General features: G+C 40.7%; 1 protein-coding gene across 1 annotated transcript in view; it reads left to right on the forward strand.

The window, feature by feature from the left end:
• MGAT5B (alpha-1,6-mannosylglycoprotein 6-beta-N-acetylglucosaminyltransferase B) overlaps nucleotides 1-8,192 on the forward strand; it is a 222,826-nt gene extending 214,634 nt beyond the window's left edge. The window contains exons 17-18 of the mRNA XM_088134743.1: nucleotides 2,759-3,030; nucleotides 7,693-8,192. Of these exons, the coding sequence (XP_087990869.1) occupies nucleotides 2,759-3,030; nucleotides 7,693-7,891 (471 nt within the window). The 3' untranslated portion in view covers nucleotides 7,892-8,192. The remainder of the gene's footprint in view (nucleotides 1-2,758; nucleotides 3,031-7,692) is intronic.
• The last annotated feature ends 12,592 nt before the right edge of the window (nucleotides 8,193-20,784 follow it).

Raw genomic sequence — 20,784 nt, forward strand, 5'->3', positions numbered from 1 at the left:
GAAAAATGAAAATATGGAGAAGGACTCCAGAAGAAATCCCCACATGAGATATTTTGGCTTTCTGAATGATCAGTAGAATTGAGCTCCTTTCCCCAGAATTTCCTGCCAATTCTTGGCCATGTTGGAAGCTGTAGTCCAGCAAACTTTGAGCAATCAAAATGGGAAAATGCTGTTTTAAACATACATTTTCTCTGGAGCTTTTTCTTCAGAAACATGTTTCATCTATTCCTGTATAATTGGGTTCCCTCTATCCACAGTAATGACAGTTACTATTTTCAACCTTTTTTTTTTCTGTTTGCTAATTGGCAAAATGATATGCTTTGATATCATAGAGAGTTTCAGCACACTATTCCATTTTTAATGCTGGAAATAATGTTGTGATTATTGTTGGAATAAAAACTGAGGGTATAACCTAGCCCCTTTTGTGCAGAGAAAGCAGAGTGTAATTTTTTCTCCCTTATTCCTTGACTATGTCAATACTGTACTATGGAAAAGTGTTTTGCACCTCAAGAAGGGAAAAATCTAATCGGGAAAGCACACCAACAACATCAGTAGAGGATAAATAGACCTGGCAAGGTAACTTAGATCCACAGTTTTGAATTACTTCAGTTTTAGATATAACTAAAGATTGCTTAAAGAAATGCCCCCAAATATCCATAACATCACAAGGTTGATACCAATCTATTAAAAAAACACTGCCAGTCGTCCTGGAATTCAGTCCTTCGCCTCTTAAGTGGTGAATAAGCACACGAAGTTTCTAGTACGTGGGAATAAGCTCCATTTCACAGAGTTGTATTTCTATACCTATTTGTATTTCTATGGTAATACCTATGAACTCCGTGGGGCTTACCTCTGAGAGGAGATGGATAGGACTGCTTTATTAAGGAATAGGTTTAATTGAATTTAATGAGACATACTTTTGTGTAAAAGCAAAGATAGTCATGTTGGCCATAAGAAATTGGCTCTATTGCAGGTGCAGGCAAAAACTTAGGCATCTCTGATCAAATTGTATGCTTCAGTGACTCCTCAGGGAACAGAGGCAGTACTGCTACATGGAACAATTTAACCATGACGTCTTTCTGCAAATTTGAATGTGTACTTACTATTTATGTGCAGTCATTTACAGATACAAAATAAGAAAACAGAGGATATGGCAGGTGCAGAAGTCTGGATACCCTTTCATTCAGCACTTTGTTAACACTTCCTTTGGCAAAAATAACAGCTTCCACAATTTCCTGTAGCCAGCTAAAAGTCTTGAGATCTCCCACAGATTTTCAATAAGACTCAAGTCTGGTGGAACTGTGAAGGCCATTCCAAACATTTATTTTCTTTCTTGAAGGTACCTCATGATTGATTTGGATGTTTAGTTCATTGTCTTGCTGAAATATCTAATTTCTTTTCACCTTCATGCCTGTGCTTAACAGTTGTCTAGGAGTTTTGTTCAAATGCTTCACCCTTTTTCTCCAAATGTATCTTGTGTGGTTGTGGCCCAACTGCTTAACTTTTGTTTCATCGGTCCAAAGTACTTTTTTTCTAAAGTATTTTATCAAGATTTTCTTTTGTATACTAGATGATGAGTAGTTGCAGAAAAAGTTTCCTTCTGATTAGTCTCCCATGAAAATCACCTTTGTATAACCAGTGCCATTCTGTGGACCAGCAGACAACCACTCCAGCATCAGCTAAACTTTTTGGCTTTATTTGCAGTGACCTGTGGGTTTTCTTCTGCAGATCTGACCAGCTTTAAGACAGTTCTAGTAAAGATTGTTTTCTTGGTCTTCCAGATCTTGCTTGACTTTAACAGTTACAGTATGTAACTTCCATTTCTTAACAATATTTTTCACAGTAGAAATTACTAGCTGGAGGCATTTAATTTTTTTAAACAGTCTTCCCCTTCACTCTTTGTAAGAGTGACTTACCTTCATTTTCAAATGCTCCTGGTTAGAGGAGCTCATCATTGCTGAAAGTAGGTAGAACAACGGTCACAAACTGAGAGATTAGAAGAGCCTGAGTATTTGTTCACCTGTAGAATCATCTTCTGGCTAATTATAGGGTTCAGTTAATCACTTTTCAGGAGGAAAAAAGGAGCACTGAATCAATGGGAAGAATGTTCAAATGTCCACGCTTGCCATATTTACTGTTTTCTTATTTGGAATCTCTAAACAACAATACATAAATAGTAAGTATGCATTCAAATTCGAAGAAAGAGGTTGCATTTAACTTGTACGATGTAGAGGTTGTGTCAGCTTCTGTTCACTTAGGGATTCATTGCAGCATACAATTGAATAGGGGAGAGGCTAAACTTTTCCATGCAATTGTATAGTCGTACCTTTATTAGGCCAATTCAAGGTCACAAAACAATGTGTAAGCTTTTGAGGTCTCCAGAACTTTCCACCTGGCAAGTTGATAACCAAAGCAATTTTTTTAAAAAGCCAGGGGGTGGGGGAGAAAGTGTTATTAAAACCATGGAGTATGAATTTAGTTGCAGACTTAAGAGAATATGTGTGTGTGTGGGGGGGGGGAATTATAGGTATTCAAATTTGGCTCTGGTATAATCTGGAATCTTCCCAATGTGTTGGGATTACAGTTCCCAGGATTCTCAGGCAATACTGGCTAGTAATTATGGGAGCTATAATCCAAAAATATCTGGAAAGCACCAGATTAGGGAAAATTGCTTCATTGGATAGGTCAGGTTACATATCTGCAGGACTGTCCTTTGAAATGTCTGGGTAACAAACTCTTTTTCCCCCCAATCCGGTAGGATTTCTGTGCTACTGCTGCTCTGCCAGACAAGTCCAACAGCCCGACTATGCAAAGCTCTCTCAGCCCTTTCAGCCTACAACCCAATTCGACTGTCCTGGTATGGTCTCATAATGTAAGCAGCAACAATCCTCCAGCCTGGCCCCCAGTCAAGTCTATGCAGGTGTGGATATCGGAGATTGGCCAAGCGTGCACCAGAACTTGTCAGCGGCACAATTTAGTCTGTGAGCCTGAGTTTTTCAAGTTCCTCAACAAAAAAGAAGTGTTCCAGCAGTAAGTTGGCTTGCTTTCTTGTGTCCTTCCCTTATCCCCCCAGGAAGTTCTCTTCCTCTTTATGGAACATTAAAGGTGTAAAATTCCAGTGCAGGCATTTATACTTTGAAGTTGCAGGGAGAAGTGGTAAAGTTCACCTTATTATCATTATCTGAATTGATACTGAGTTTTGACATTTAGGCAAGAAAATATTGAAAATAAATGTTTTGTTTCCCAAATAGAGTCTTAGAGCAAATCTCAGAAGGATGGCATGCTAAGCTTTTCACAGTTTCAAATAATTGTTCCAAAACTTGCACTTTAATGCCTGAATCTGAACTTTGCAGATGGCTTTGTTTCACAGGGAGTTGTAGAAATTCTACTGGGGGGACGGAGGCGGGGAATCTGTTGAATATGAATCAAATGTTAGCATTTTAATTACTCTGCCATGATTAGTTGACAATGCCAAGAAACAGGCACTCCATAAAGTTCTTGGCCATCCTCCCCCAAATTTTCCCCCCAGATCTTTTGTAATTACTACTCCCAGAATTCTGCAGCTATCAATATTGACTGTCCCAAAATTTCTAGGGAGCCCAAGATTGGGGAAGACTACTCTAGGTAGGAGGCATCAGTCCCTGTTGATTGATTGATTGATTGATTGATTGATTGATTGATATTTCAAATTTAGATACCACCCATCTCACGAAGAAGTGACTCTGGGCAGTTCACAATAAAGCAACAAATAAATATTAATTAAAATACAATAAAAACAGTATAAAAATACAGTGAAAATACAATAAAATCAAACACATACACAAATAAGAATGAATGAATGAATGAATGAATGAATGAATGAATGAATGAATGAATGAATAAGTTTCAGGAATGAAGAACCAGTAATCTTTGAATTATGGCAAAACTACAGCTCTCAGCATCTCTCAGTGTTTGGACATGCTGATTGGTGCTGTTGGGAATTGTAGTTCAGCCACAGCTGGAAAACAGCATTCTCCATATCAGCCCTAATTCAAAAGCTGTTTTGCTCTCCAGGCACAAATAACTTAAGGATAGGCAGGAGTTAGTTTTAAATCAACTTGTGTATCTTTCAGTGATTTGTAGGAAATGTACATTTTTGGTGCCACATTATTTACTAAAAGCTCCAACAAAATGATTCCCCTTTCTCAAATTAGGTTGCTGGAATGAAAAACTATTGTGGCAACCAGGGATAAGTTCTGTGTGGAAGAACCATGAGTTCTGCTCAATTCTGGTACTCCAGATGCTCCATGTACTTCTGGTACTTCTGGGTACCAGAAGTACATGGAGTACTTCTAGTACCCATGTAAGTAACAGCGAAGAGGCATCTCATCCCTTCATTCTATGTTAGAGCCATGTGCATCTACTTCTAGCGGCATCTGACTCAGAGCTTGTAGCCCAGTAGAACACAGAGTAGATCTCACAAGCCTGAAGCCTCTCACATAGTCCAGAGACTTTAGCTATTTATTTCCTGCCCTCCTGTTTTAAAAGGGTTTTTTTCACAGATGTCTCTCTGACATTTGTTTAGTGTCCTTTGTACACAGTGCAGCAGACAAAAAAATATTTGGACAGACCTTCCAGTTGTATTGAGTATGAATAGCTTTATGCAGCTGAAAAGATGCTGGATTTTTGAGACACCATTATTCTCTTCTCATCCCCCTTCCCTTTTTATCCCTCTGTCTGTGAGCGTGCATTTGGAACACACAGGCACTGACATTTTAATAGAACATAAATCTGCCACCCAGCTCCATACATAGCTCTGGACAATTAAAATGGGTGCATTATCATTTTTGTCACGGCGGCCAAGCAGGCAATTTGAGTCCAAGTGACATTTTTATATGATAAATAAGAGCCAGAGCTCAGATTCTACTTGCTAAGCTCCTTTAGCTTCTTAAAATTCAACCATTTTGGAGAAATTGCTAGTTCAGAATCACTAGTTCAAATCATAGTTTATTAAAGAGATGGCAGGCCATTTACTGCGTACCAAGGAAAGTAAAAGCTATAGCAGAGGTTGTAACATGGGACCTTTCAGTTATTCTGAACTTCAGCTCCCATCAACCCCTGTCAACGAGGTCAATGGCAAATAGTTGTGGATGATGTAGTTTAAAATAACTGGATGGTTCCAGATTGCCACCCAAGGATATATTACTTTGTAACTTTCACTGATTGCTCATTGGAAGGATCAATAATGAAGCTCAAGCTCAGATACTTTGGTTACCTAATGCGAAGAGAGGACTCTTTGGAAAAGACCCTGATGCTGGGAAAGACTGAAGGCAAAAGGAGAAGGGGACGGCAGAGGATGAGATGGTTAGATAGCATCACTGAAGCAATGAGCATGAAACTGAGCAAACTCAGGGAGGCAGTGAAGGACAGGAAGGCTTGGTGCGATATGGTTCATGGGGTCACGAAGAGTCGGACATGACTTAACGACTAAACAACAGCAACAAACTTTCACTGAAGTGAGTTGCATCTAGAGAGAAAACACCAAGTGTTGCTATTAGACAGCCAGCGTGGTGAGAGGTTAAGATGTTGGACTAGGGCAGATAGACTCTGGTTCTGGTCCACCCTTAGCCATAGAAGCTCACTGGGGGACTTTGGGCCAGTTACTCTTTCTCTCTCTCTCTCAGCCTGTGCTGTTGTTGCTATACAGAAAAATAGGAGGAGGGAGAGGACTGTATGTTGCCTGAAATTCCTGAATGAAAGATGGGTTACAAATGTAATAAACATATAAAATGTTGATAGCTTTTTCAAAACACTGCTTTCCTTGTGCCTTCATTCACCCCTTTCTGCTTATTATTAATGTGATGCTAATAGTGTAGTCAGCTAGAATCTTTTTCTATGTTATGGATTCCTAGGGTGTCCCCAGGAATCAGGAAGAAGGGGAAAAAAAGGATGCTTACAGAATTTTAATAATTCTGATAGGGTTATTATGATTGTGATTGGGAAGAACATGGACCAGGAATGCATGTTTAAAAGCTGTTCAGACTCAGAAATATAGAGTGAATGGAAATGTTTTTTTAAAAAAACCAATCACTATTTTAAAAAGCACCCACTATGATGTAAAGTACAGTTTCTGGGGAACATTCATTGCATTGACCTCTTTATGGTTGCTGACATCATCAATCAAATGTTACCTTAACCTAGATTTTTCCAACAAGTGCCTTTCAGATACTTGCAATCTTGCTTTCCATCCAGAATGCAAGCTGGGCTGATGGGAGTTGAAATCAAGCACATCTGGAGGGCCTCACATTGGAGGAGTGTGGAGTAAGCATGTATAAGTTAGATCAAGAGCATTTGAGCTGCCAGCCTGGAAATTTATGTGTCATTTCACTACTAGTTAGCCATGAGATGTTTAACAAACAGATCTGGAGACAACTTGACATACGATCTTACAGTTAAAGGCAAATTCTGTCTAAGACCAAAAAACATTTCAGAAAAATAACATAAATACAATTATATCATGTACTTCTCCAATGTGATGCCCATCAGATGGATGGATGACCATCATCCCCAAGCAATATGCTCCAGCATATCTTGATGGTGCCAAGTAGGGACAGAGGGCAGATGAAAATAATCTCATCATTATAAATATATATGCCTTTTAGAATAGTGAGGAATAGTGTTGCTCTTGCTATAACAGGCTATAATCTAAAACACCAAGGCCATGAAGGCTATTGAACATTGAGATGTTTTCTCTAGGCTTGCCTATAACTTAGTTCCTCTCTGAATCAAATCCTAGATCATACAGTACAAGTTTTCAGACACACACACTGTAGGGCTCAGCACACTTTGAAAATGATTCAGAAGAACTGCTTCTGACCATGCTTGAATGTGGCATCTTTCTACTACTCATTAAAACAGACCTTTTTTTCAAGCTTCCACAGGAGCCTGAAAAAAAGAGGCTGTTGCTTTAAGGAGTGAATTCAGATTAATGTGACACTTGCACAGAAACCTGAAAGGCTGCTTTAGTGAATAACAGAGACTGCTCCTGTTTGTGTAAAGTCCAAAGCACTTCTAAATCACCTTCGATACACAGCCATACTACATGAAGCACTGGATATGCATTTTCACAGAAGTTATTTCTTCAAAGGACTTCTGAGAGACATTCTACATTTCACCAAATGTAAAAGAGAGTTTAACCCTTTCACTCCATGCAACTCTTCTGTTCCTAATTATCCCTATTGAAAATAAAATTAGGCCTTGTATGTAACTGCTTTCTCTGGTGGGCTAAGAGTAGTATGGGTTGTGCATATGTGTAAATGCCAGTGATACTGATTACAAAAACAGCAGGGAGAGATGATTAAATACACCTCTGACTGTTCAGATCAAATCTGGAGTTTCCATGATCTCTGTAAAGTTTTTAAAAGAATCTATCCACTCATGGATTTACTAACAACGTATGATTTGGCCCTCAGGAAATGTCTACAAGTATAAAAATTATAACCCCTTAAAACAATCTGCATCACACAGATTTGCTTGCCAGAGAGACAATATTGTTCCTGTTCTTTGCCTGCAATTGCACTGACAACCCTGTGTTTACTGCTGCATAAAGTGCTAAATGGTCCTTAATACTGCTTCCACGGAGGTCACATCTCAAGAGCCATGCCAAACTTTACCATCACAAAGCTCTTACTATAGATTTCCTCCATTTTCTAGGCTCAACATTGTTTGTGATAGCACAGAATCTGAGATGAATCACCTGTATCCAGCTGTGGCTGAAAACATCCGGGAGTGCTACCTCCAGAAGGATCCTCTGTTATTCAGCTGTGCTGGATGCAATACCAAGTACCAGCGCCTCTGCCCATGCCGTGACTACCAGAAAGGACAAGTGGCACTCTGCAGGGACTGTTTGTGACTTCACTGAGCATGTGTGTGGTAACATATCACATGTACTGAGTGACTTTGTTTTGTTTTTTTCATAAACTGTTCTGCAATAGTCAAGAAGGTTTCAGAACTCAAGACAATTCCAAGAAGGAGCATATTTTTGGAGACTTGCAAACACGCTTGGATGCCAGTGAGACTCATTGGTTGGTTTGTCTGCCAATCAAGGGTGAATGACTCTTTTAGGGTTCCTTTAAGACTAGTCTTCTAGCACATCCAAAATCATGTGGCACCCCTGAAGGAGCTTAGAAGAACCAGCTGAAACCTTTCAGAAAGCAAAACACCACTTTAGGATCTCATCTTCCTGGAACATTATTTTTTATGAGGAAAATAAGTTCAAATTAAAGCAGGAAAGTCATGAAACAGTTTGTGTGTTTTTTAAAAAAAATGGGTATATCTTCAAAATGTTTGGCTATCTCTTTGGAAAGAGCTAATCTTTCCAGGAGTGCTGGAATAAGCAATGGGGTGTCCCCCAGTGGTGTTGGTTTGAATTACATCTGTCATAATCTCTGGCAATTAGTCAGGCTCTCTCAGGTTTATGAAAGTTGCAGTCCCAAACATCTGGAAAAGACCCAGTTGCCTAACCCTGCAGTAAAATATGGCAAAGCTGGGAATGAAAAGGAAGAGAATAAGAAAATACTTGCCAAGAGGTGTAGCACAGCATGTCATTCATTGTAGTAGCCTTCCCTAAGTCACATGCCCCAAATGTGTTCAGGTGTAACCCTGAAATTATAACCCTGAACACATTTTCCCCAGGTAGCACTGTCAGGCCACAGTGGGTTGGAGCAGATCTGAAGAGCATCAGGTTAGGGGAGGCTATACTGCTGCATCTCATGCAATGCTCTTATACTGTGGAGTCATTGTTGCAATTAAAAAAAGGCAGAAAGGTAGTAGGATATTGGAAGCTGCCTTATCCTAAGTCTACTACCCCATTAAGCTCAGGAGCATTCACTGATGCCGCACTGCAGGGCTTATTTATTTCATGTGAGTTCTGGATTGTTTTTGCTGCAAGCCAGAGCTCCAAGGCAGACCCATGCCTATCAGGGCTTAACATCTGCTACTGAAAGACTGAAAAACCAATAATGGAATGACATTGTTGGTTTGGGGGATGGGACCTCAATGTTTTCCTCACTGTCATTCTGAGTTAGACAGAGCTTGCATTTCTTCACTGGGATGGGTGGGATTGGTTTGGTTGGTATTTCGGTGTGAGGGTTACCTGTTCATACTTCCAATACCTATAAACCAACTGGAACAGAGTTCTATGCCAGTATCAGTGCTGGTAGTATGTGCCTATCAGTAGGCATTTATGAATTGCAAACTGCATTGCAAAATTCCAGGCACATAACAATATGCACTTAATATTAAAGAGTGCAAAAATGCAATGTAATAAGACTGCCAGCAATAAATAAAAGTGGTATTACAGAAAAATGCACACCAATATGCAAATATGCACATCATGAAAAAGTGCATTAAAATGAATATATGAGGAGAAATGCACATAAAATGTGTATGTATCTTCAGGTGGCTTGCCAAAAAGAAAAAAGAGTGAATTGATGGAAGGAATTGTTAATAGAAGGATGAGAAAATGAGTCAATGTGAGCTTGCCAGGTTCAGCCACCTCTGCTTTTAAGCCTGACTGGAACGATGGTCACTGTGTTCATCTGAGACTGAGACCTCTTGGTGTCAAAATGATCAGGAACCTTGTCAGTAATTACACTCGTGTGCCATTCATACATGGACGGTAGGTAGGTAGGTAGGTAAACCTTTACTGTGGTTTTTGACCAACATGGGAAAGGGAGGGGAAAAATTTTAAAGGTATCAAAGAAATGCAGTTTTATTGGGCAATATTTGTTGCCTCGCTCTTGTAGCAGCGAGACAAAATTTGGCTACATTTTGGATGGTAGTGGTTTTATGGTCTGCTATACATGGAGGGAATGCGTGAAGTCACAATAAGGACATATCCTTCAAACGCACCATGTACGCAACACCTGCCAAATAGTAACTGAGTAACACAGCCAGCAACAACGTACTACTATAAACTGTCAGGCTTCCTTACAGGTAGGGCTTCAAATCCCCTTCTGCTGTTTGTTTGTTTATTTATTTTATTTATTTATTCAATTTATAGAGCTGCCCATCTCAGACCAGTGACTCTGTTAAGTGGTTATGCCTGGAGTTCCAAGGCAATGTTTCTATAAGGGTTCCAGGCAAGAAGAAAAAACAAAGATTAATGCGCTCAAATCTTCAGGCTGGGTTTGAGGCCAAGTCATTTTCAAAATGTTCCCTTTCTGGGCAAAGTATCTTTCCCCTCTCTTTTTTCCTTGCCATTGTTCCTATCTGTGAACTTGCATAAGCGGGGCCAGATATGGGGCCAGAAGGCTATTGTCTTATGCCCTGGGCCACAACATAGGCATGTGCCCCCTCCAAAATCCTTCAATGCAGACCTCCGATATTGATCACCTAGTTGTGATTTTTTAAATTTTTGTAATTTAAGGGGAGTCATCATGTGAGCTCTATTTAACTAATAAATGTGATTTTAATTGCATGCAAATGAAATGAAATTAGATTTTTTTTGTCTGGCTACATGCACTTCATGTAATGCAGCCATCAGTTTAAAGGTGGCCCTTGGCCCATACAAATTGTGCATCCTGGATCTAAGCTGTTGACTTTCTGTCAGGATATGTATTTTGGGGACTGATATATTGTTATTTGATGCCAACGTGCCCCGTACATTCTGTGTTGTGTTGTGCCAATGTGGGCAGGCAATGGTTTAGGTGAGAGCAGCTATTTCTCCCCCTCCAGTCTCTTTCTTTTGTTTAAGTTTAGTAATTTATCATAACAAGTTTTATAAGAAGAAATACACAAAAAATGTGTATTTTTTCCCTCCCTCTCTCATTAAAGTTTGCCTCTAGATTATCAAGGTAGGGCATGGAGGCAGGAGAGGTCCCCTGCCTCCTTACCTTCTGGGTATTTTGAATTTCAACTCCCCTCCCATCATCCTCAGTCAGAAATGGTGGGAGTTGTGCTCTAACCCATCTGGAGGGCATTAGATTGCAAGTCCTAGCTATGTATTTAATTTTCTTTAGAAACCATTAAGTGGCAGATTGAAGTGAGGGAATTATTCTGTTCCAAGAGAAGGCAAAACCTTTGACTCTTTACTCTCATTGCCCCATCAAGGTTAGATGTTTCCTGTAGTCCCATAAGAGCAGAGAAAAAGCAGAGCACAGAGCTTTGGGGCAGCTTAATTTAAAAAATAAACACAGAACAAAAGCATTTTTATTTCTTCTTATTCTAGGGAAGTGATCCATGTTTGAAGCCATGGCCCCTCATGGCCAAATTGTAACTTTAAGATATTTGAAGTGATGTGTCATCCTAAAATTTGTTGCTAAATTGAAGTTCTTAAAGTGATAGAAGTGGGAAGTTATTAAATACCTGTGACAATAATCCTATTAGCTGCATTTAATTCAATTTAAATTTTTGTTCTGAACTTGCCCACTTCTTAGAGCACAGCTCTCAGCACGTCTTCAAAAAATGAAGTATGGCTGCAGTGTGAATAAAATTGTTCATCCCTGGGCTAGAGATTATATTTGAGCCATTGCTTATCAGAGTGGAGCATTAGAGGAAAGGAACCCTAATTTGACAATAACATGTATTATAAAAATAAATATTTCTTGGAGGTTAAGAAATACTTATTTTTTTACTTATTTATTAGGACTTATATACCACTTCAATCATGCACAACTCTGAGTTGCTAACATTCCCAGATCCAATAATATGACTGAAACAGCAAAACAATATAATAACAATTATATCAAAGCACCAAGGAACACCACCCAGTAACAACTAGACATTTCCACAGCAGGAAAGAATAACAAATCACACCTCAAAAGTCCTGTGAAAAACAGGTCTTCACAATTATTTGAAAACCTAACAGAGTTGGAGATTACCTGCTCTCGGGGAATGCTGTTTCAAAGAAGAAGAAAATGACAGAAAAGGCCTTTCTATATTGTGCCAGATGGAAACACAACATAGGAATTGGGACCCAGAGGGAGCCCCCTCTTCCAGGTCTTATTGGGTGGGTCTACCTCATACTAATGAGAGAAGTCAATCTCAAAAGAGCATTTCTATGTGTAATTAGATTAAACTGTTATGGCCAAAGACCAGGATTCCTTGGAAACTGAGGTCTCTGATAACAATGAATTTGAAGAGGAATCAGAATTAATCCAAGTCTTCTTGACTAGGGCCCTACTCTTTGGATATTACATTTAAACCATATGAGATTCCACTGCTCTTTGATTCCGAGACTCACTTAACAATTAAAAGAATTCTTGGGAAACAAAAGAATCTTTCTGAAGCATCCTCCAGTCTGCATGTCACATCTTCAACCCTCACCATTTTCAAACCAGTAGCTGCCCCCCCCCCAAAGTGATACTCTCTTGCTTAAGAACAAATGGCAAAGTCATTTGGATGAGAGCATAGTCTTGTCCACACTTAGAGGGGAGGTAATCCCACTGAATTCTCTAGGGTTTGTTTCTGATATACTGTCAGCTCCAAGATGTAGACCAGACCAAGAAATCAACTCTATATTAAGACTAAAAAGTAATGTTATTAAGATTGGCTATAGTAACACAGTCTTGCAAGTCTGATTATGCTTTTTTCTTTTCTTTTTCTTTTTTTGGTGCCTTCAAGTCAGTTTTTGACTCCTGGCGACCACCTGGGCAAGTCCCTGCAGTTTTCTTGGCAAGGTTTTTTCCAAAGTGGTTGGCCCTTGCCTCCTTCCTAGGGTTGAGAGAGAATGACTGGCCCAAGGTCACCCAGCTGGCTTTGTGCCTAAGGTGGGACTAGAACACCCGGTTTTCTGGTTTCCAGCCTGGTGCCTTAGCCACTGCACCAAACTGGCTCTTGCCTGATTATGCTTTGATTCCTCCCTTTCTGGTACTCATGTGAATTAGGGGGATGTCTGTCTGAGACATTCACACATATCTTCTTCATTATTTGGGCTTAAGCAATGTTTCCCTCCTTATTGCTCTGGTAACATAACTCCCTTCTCTCTCTCAAGACCATCCTCTTTACCCTCTACAGAAACACAGTATTCCATAGCAAGCGTGCATTATGCCTTTCTAGGGCTCATATATTGGATTCAAGACTGAATTCGTGAAATATAGTTTATTTTTAGAACTCAGTAAGCCTTTCCTGTGCCCACAGCAAGCATAAACACTTGGAACACACTTTGGTCAGTTTCACGTTGTAATTCAAATGGTTGCTGTGCCTCTGAACCACTATATGATTAACAAGTATAGGAGAAAACGCCTCTAAACCTGAAGTCATATCCTAGGACCGTAATATTTATTACCCTAAAAGACTTTTGACATAGGCATATGACCTGCTGATCTTTCAGGCTGATCAGGCCTGAATGATTGTGATGTTCCCACAAGTCTTGCCAAGGGCGGACCTCCCAAGCACAGGTTATGGTCCTCTTTTATACCACTTTCACATGTCCTAATCCTGTTGCTTCCCCTCTAGTTCAGGTTCAGGCACCCTCCACACATACAGCTCTCTCCTCCCTTGTTCTAGACCTTTGGGGGATATCTTGGAACTGTTTATGATGTTGGGGGGGCTTTCCAAACTTTCTGGAACCTTTCCATAGGACTGGGTTGCAGCTCAGTTATGATTTGAGCTTTATGCAAAGGCTTGTGGATCATAAAAGTAGCATCTAATTAGATATGAGGTGCCCATACCTGTTATTATTACTACTGCTTTTATTGCTTCCAAATACTGAATCTTCTGAACAAGTTACTTAACATGGCTTCAGCCTTGTACTGTATAAAGGTATGTACAATTATAGGATACTCTACATCTTTATGGATCTGATTCTTGGTCAGCTGTGACTCATATCCCATATAAGGTCATGCAAAGGGACAAAACTTTGAGCAAAGAAATTTCTAGTTTGTATCCTGTCTCTATCATGAACTTGCCAGGTGAATCAAGCAAGCCAGTCTCTCTCAACCTCAGCCCATTTGGAAATCTGAGGTAATAACCTTGGTACTGGATACTGGGCAAAAGGAATATACAGTACTATAGATGGTAGTCTTCTTTAGCACAATTATAGAAGAACGTGATGGTTTTTCATAAGCATCTTCAGGGGGCACTGAAATTCCTGCTGTATTATTCTTCAGTGTAGCTTTGTGACAGGTAGATTTTCAACACTCTAAAGTACTCAGATAGGTGGAATGTTACTCTGACTTGGATGGCTCTTCTGTACTGCAGTACAATAGCATGAGAGACAGCAGAAAAGCATGACGACTTCAAGCAGAACTGACTACCTTCCTAACCCTTATTCTTCTTTGGCAATGAAGCAGAATAGATGTTTGGTCTGCTGAGAAGTGGGGGAAGGTGTCAGCAGGGGATCATATTTCCTTTGGTGCCAATGGATGGCAGCAGAAGACCTGTAAGTTCTGCTGTACATTTCCAAACACAAGGAAGGGAGGGAGGGAAAAAAGAGGAGAGAGAAAAGATCCAGTTCTGGCTTTTCTCCTCCAGCTTCTCTTTCCAGGGGTGTGAAGTGAAGTGGTGGGAGAGAAGCAGAGGAAGTGGGTCTTCTGCTGACAATTCTCTGATCCTACAGGATGAGAGAACTGGCACCAGAGGGCCCATTCTCCCCCACTTCTCTCTCCCTTCTCCTTTGCCATGGGTGGTAAGTGAAGTTGGAGTAGTAAAGGAGAGGAAACAGGAAAGGATGTAGGAAAACAGCTTTTTTGCTGGCACTCCATGTAGAGAAGTGGGCCTTTTTGGTGCTGGAGTACTGTAACAGAGTAGACCACTGGGTGGCAAGAGAAATAGGAAAGATGATGTTTGGGCCTCTCTCCTCCTGCCAAAAGGCGCATGGTCCTGAAAATCATGGCCAGTGGCTGGATGGGCATCCCGCAGCAACTTGATGTGGCCAAGGGCAGCAGAGCAATCTGGTGCTCCTAACCTTACTTTGATATAATGTGCTTCATACCAACCAGATAGCACTGCTTGTACCAGAAGCTAGAAAACACCACTTTATAAATGAGTGGACTGGCTGGGGAATTCTGGGACTTGAAGTCCACTTATCTTAAAATGGCCAAGTTTGGACAACACTGCTTTAGGCTGTCTTCTTGGTGGGTCAGAGGTGAGCTCCATTCATGTCTTCTAAATCTGTTTGCTGAGGCATCTCTAACCTGCCATTAGGAGGCCACGTGGAAACGCCCTCAGACTTTCTTAACAGCTCTTGCTTCCAACACTGGTAACATGGGGATCCTGTGCAGAATTATCCGTCCTTAAGATTATTTATTTAAAACATTTCTAAACTGCTTTCCATTAAAAGAAACCTCAAAGTGGTTTACACTTAAAGATTACATTTACATTTAAAACAGTTGGTTAAAGTAGACAACTTCAATATTCAGACATTTTACAAAAATACAAAATAAAAGCAACAGGAGTAAAAGCGGCATTAAAAAAGATAAAAATTACAGCAGGACAAATACTGTTAAAAAGCCTTGGAGGATAAACATATCTTTAGCTGTTGCAAAAAGACAATAAGAACAGCACCAGAACTGGGGAGAACTTTCCAAAGTCAGGGGTAACTACTGAAATGATTGGTTTTGGAGTAGCTGCTCTCTGCACCTTGGCATAGGAGGACACTCAGAGTAGGCCCTCTAAAGATGACCATTAGGAACATAGAGAAAAGGGCTAACTTCATACTGTAGCCAGGCCTCCCATTCTCACTGAGTTCTCTTGGTACGGCATTTTAAACTAATTGAAGTTTCTGAACCTTATTCAAGGGCAGACCCATGTGTAATGCATTGAAGTAATCTAAATGAGAAGTTAGAGGCCATGGATATTTACAGTAAGTCTACCTCTAAGTACGGTTGAAGCTGGTGGACCTACCTGAGCTGGTTTAAAGGTGCTTTGGGCCAGAGAGCACTCATGCTTCTAATAACATGGATCGATCCAGAAGTGTCCCCAAAGTTACAAGCTCGATCCTTTATGGCAGTGTTGTCCAAACTTGGCCACTTTAAGATGAGTGGACTTCAACTCCCAGAATTCCCCAGCCAGCATGGCTGGCTGGGGAATTCTGGGAGTTGAAGTCCACCCATCTTAAAGTGGCCAAGTTTGGACAACACTGCTTTATGGGAAGTGCAACCACATCCACAACAACAACTTGAAGTCCAATCACCTGGACAGATGTCCCCCAGTAACTGCACATCTGCCTTTTCTGGATTAAGCTTCAATTTATTGGCTGTTATCCAGTCCATTAGTGCACCAGGCACTGGTTCAGCAATTTCACCATCTTATCTGAGTCTGCTGAAGAGGGGAGACAGAACTGAGTGCTACTGGCATACCAGTGGCATTTTACTTTAAGTCTCCAGGTGATCTCACTCAGCAGCGCCATGTAGATGTTAAACAGCATGGGGGATAAAATGAGCCCACCTGGAAACTCATAGCATAAATATCATGATACTGAAAGCTGCCAAGAGATTCAGGCGACTCAACAAGGCAAAGACAACCCTACAGGGTAATCAAGGCAGTTTCAGAGGCTAAACCAGCCCTAAACCCCAATTGAAATGGATACAGAAAATGCCTTTCATCCAAGAATATCTAAATCTGATTAGCCACTTAAGTTCCTTGCCTATAATTATCTATAGTTTCTATTTTATTTGTTTAATTAATTAATTACTTAATTCTGCCTGACTCCAGAACAAGTTCAATTTTCTAGGTACAAGGATTTTCTAGGTCGAATGAGGTGGTCTCACTACAGCTTCCTTTAATAAGGCTGAAGCCTCTTCTCAAAGGGAGGAAGTTACAACCTCTTGCACCCAGGTGAACACCTCCTTCCTACTAGATATAATAACTGTGAGGAGCAGAGGTCAAGCAACCAATCTGCTGAATTCAACCAAGCACTTTCTCTGCATCATAAAGCCTTAAATACTGACCAGACGGTGCCCTGGAGACTTCTATGTATTGAACTGTGCAAAGTCTAAGCTATGACAAACTTCATTGATTTGCCCTCAGAATGCCACAGTGAGCTGCTGAGGGTTCCGTAGGATTTCTAGCTGGGCCAGATCCCAAAAGGCCACAAATCATGTGGAATAGCTTTGCTGGGTGGCACTGAGTGGATACAACGATGGAGGATAATGTTTTTTTTTTGTTGCATCCACCAGTGCCGCAGACTTCTAGTGATCTCCCACTCAGCTTAGATGATTACCAAGGAATAAACAGATCTGAGCAGTGGGAGTGCACATCAGGAACAATCATCCCAAGTGCCCTGGCCATCTCTGTATTCCACAGGGCAGACAAATCTTCCACAGAAGTACCAACCATATTAGCCAGAAAGCCGCTCAAAGCCTTCTGCAATCCATCAGCCTTCAGTGTGGACCATTCTAACAGATTCTTCATAGTTGGGGCAAGTCTAAATCTCAACAAGAAGTGGTTTTACAAGAAAACAGTTGCAAAGTGCCCCGCTTTCAGACTCCCACGCCCAGCTGAAGAAATCAAATCCAGTGTGTCCTGCCACCTGTTTCGGGCCAGTAACAAGTTCAGGCAGATTATCATGGCAGCCATTAAATCCTGAGACTCTGCAACCACAGCAGTCTTGGTTTGAGTATGGGAGTCCCCTAGAACTAAGATTCTGGGAGTCTTCAACATCAGGTGGCAGACCACCTCCATCAGCTCAAGTGAGAAACTGTTGGGCACTAGGGGGAATGCTAACCAGCAGAAACCCCAATTTTTCCTGATTGCCCCATATAAACACTAGATTGGCACTTAAATAGACAGGAAGCCTGGAGAGAGGAATATAATTCCTACAGACCACAGCAACTCCCTTTTCTTAGTCTCCTGACCTGCTACTGCAAATACTGAGGGGAAAACATGGCTAGGAAAGACAAACAGCCTCCATTCTTGGTTATACACACCAGGTCAGCCTTCTCCTCCACAATCAAGTCATGGATGAGACAGAGCATATTTTTTATTGATCTGGCATTCAGCGACAGCACCCACAAATTAATATGACTACCACAGTCCATCTGGACAAGGGAGAAACCAGGAAGAGTGGATAGGGACAAGACGTCTCATCTCTCTTCTTCTTCCTGATGTGTTCCTTCCCCAGCACTGTGCTTCTCTCTACATAGTTACCCTCAATCAATTACCACAACTGAAGTCCCCTCATCCCTTCCCCCAATATTGAAAATCTCTCCTAGACACATAAAATAAAGTTGCTTCTCATGTTCCCCCCAACACAGCTCCTTACATAGTGACATCTCACTTTGGTGTCTCTGACTTCTGGGGCAGCCTGTTGTCTGCTCCAGGCCTGGGGTAAAAGCCCCATGTAAGGCCTCAAGGAGCAGGTGAAAACTATTCCAGGATGGAGGGGGCATGTTTTTGCTCCGCCCTGGAAGCTATGCAGGGTGCTGGGAATGATAGAGCTGAATTGAGCTGCTGCCGCCGCCACCACCACCATATGGCAATGATAAATCCCTCCACTTGTCGTAATTAGAAACGTCCAAACTTCATATTGCAGCAGTGCGAACAGTTATGTGCATTCCTAGCAGAATTCACATTACAACTTCGCGAGCTGCATTGGTTACCAATTTGTTTCTGGGTCCAATTCAAGGTGCTGTTGTTGACCTTCAAAGTCCTTCATGGGTTTTCTGAGGGACGGCCTCTCCCCAGTTACATCTGCCCATCCCACCAGATCCAGCAGCGAGGCTGTGTTATGAGTTCCGTCTAAGTAGCGACATTTGGAAGCCCCTCGGCAGCGGGCCTTTCCCTCTGTGGCATCCGCATTGTGGAATATCCCCCCCACTGGCTCCGTCATTTTTGTCTTTCTGAAGGTCCCTCAAGCCATGGTTATGCCATCAGGCCTAGGGACGCCAGGGGACTGGTGAACAAGTGAGGTGGCTCCATTATTATTAACATCCTTTTGCCCATTACTTCTTTTTCTTAGCTTTGTTTCTTATACCTTTTAGTGTTTTTTTGTTGTATGCTGCCCAGTCACTTGTTTTGTGAGACGGGCAGCTATATAAATCCACTGAGTGAGTAAGTAAGTAAGAAAAAAAGATGTGCATATTTGTATTCTGCTTATTTCTGGAACTTGGTTTTTTTCCCCCATCTGCTTTATTATTTTCTGGAAGTGAATCTTCTAGAAAAAGAAGTGGTTTGCTGAGTTCCATTTGTGAACCAATCACCCAGAACTTCCAGAAAGTGATGAACCACTCCCAGAAGATCCAAATCGGCACATTCCAGGTGAAAAATGCTCTAGAACAGTGTTTTTCAACCTCAGCAACTTCAAGATGTGTGGACTTCAACTCCCAGAATTCCCCAGCCATCATGCTGCTCTAGAACATGGAATGTTGTTGAAGACTACTTTAACTGAGGTACTGAATGCAAGGGGGAAATAGAGTATTGCTAAAATATTTTTATTATAACATTCATTTTATTTTTGCTTTTTTTAAAAAAGAGACAATCATAGGTATTCCCTGTTAGTGAAAAGCTTGGTATTTTGTTGCTTAAAAAGCTTAAGAAGTACTGTTCTATAGGAGTACATAAATGTTGCTGATGAGATGATGATCTTCTCATGGACCAGTTCATGAAATCAAAGGTTTCCCAAATGTTAGGCAGAGGAACATCCCAAAACATCTCAGATGTTAGGCAGAGGAACATATGACTCCGCCTACGTAAATAGAATAATTCAGCATATGCTTATTTCATTCCTATTAAAGGCAACAGATCTTAACTGTTGGCTGGGTTTTTGTTCATGTGATTATGCGAGGCTTACCTTGGAAGTTACCGTACATATTTTTTTTAAAAAAACTAACGATAATTAAGACTTAATTCAAATATATAAAAAGGGTGTGCTGTTGTTTGGCCCCTTATGATCAGGAAACCATAATTTGTCATTTATTCATTTATTTATTCATTTATTTATTTATTTATTTATAGTATTCATATTCCACCCCCAGCCTTCAAGGACTCTGGGCAGCTAACAAGAAAATACAATTAAAACCACAATAATAAAAATTATACAAAAGGAATTACAAAATCATGTAAACATAATACCCCTCATGACTATCCATAATCAACCAAGACTGGCTGATTTTACTTGTTTCCTGAACACAAACAGGGCTGGAGCTTTGTGCTTCTATCAGTTGTGTGACATACAACGTTTGAAATCAAATTACCTTTTCCTACCATTTTCTCTTTCTACATCATGGAAAATTGCACTGGATCAATAATGGCGTGATACACAATTAAAAACCAGAAATCTTAGCACAGAAAAAAAAAATTGCTGGCAGCTCTGCATATTCACAAGGTCAAAGATGTATTTTTGGCTGTAGGTTTTCGTTGCGGTTTATTCTGCATGCTTTTACTGTTGAATTGTAAAGCTGTCCTGTGAATTCAAAACAGGACTCAATAGAATGTGAATAAATGGAACCCTGCATAAATGGGAGCGTAAGCACCCTCTAGCTGGCAGAGAGTTGTGATTTGTGAATGGGGTGGTGTTATCTGGCTCACCTTTGGCCACCTGTAACCACGCCATGAAAAGGAGAAGCTTTTGAGAGCAGATTTGACAATCAGCCAAGTCCTATCTGGATCAGGAGTAACATACTCTACCTAATGCTGTGAGTGTGACCATAAATCAATGCAACTTAGATGGAACAGAGTTGGCCAGTCCACTCATTGTTTTCATGGGTTTTCCCCTGATTTAGCATTTCCTTTTTCTGTTGCCAGTGCAAGTGCCTCTTTCTTATCTTAATGATGGATAGCTTCAAAGGGCAAAAGCACACTTCTTATTTTTTTAAGAACAAAGGGAAAAATAGAACGTTTTGCATGAATAAATCAGTATCAAGT

The sequence above is a fragment of the Python bivittatus genome, unplaced genomic scaffold, assembly GCF_059951505.1.
Source record: "Python bivittatus isolate LINGU-HERP-01145 unplaced genomic scaffold, Pbiv_v1 ctg000080_np1212, whole genome shotgun sequence".
NCBI lineage: Eukaryota > Metazoa > Chordata > Lepidosauria > Squamata > Pythonidae > Python > Python bivittatus.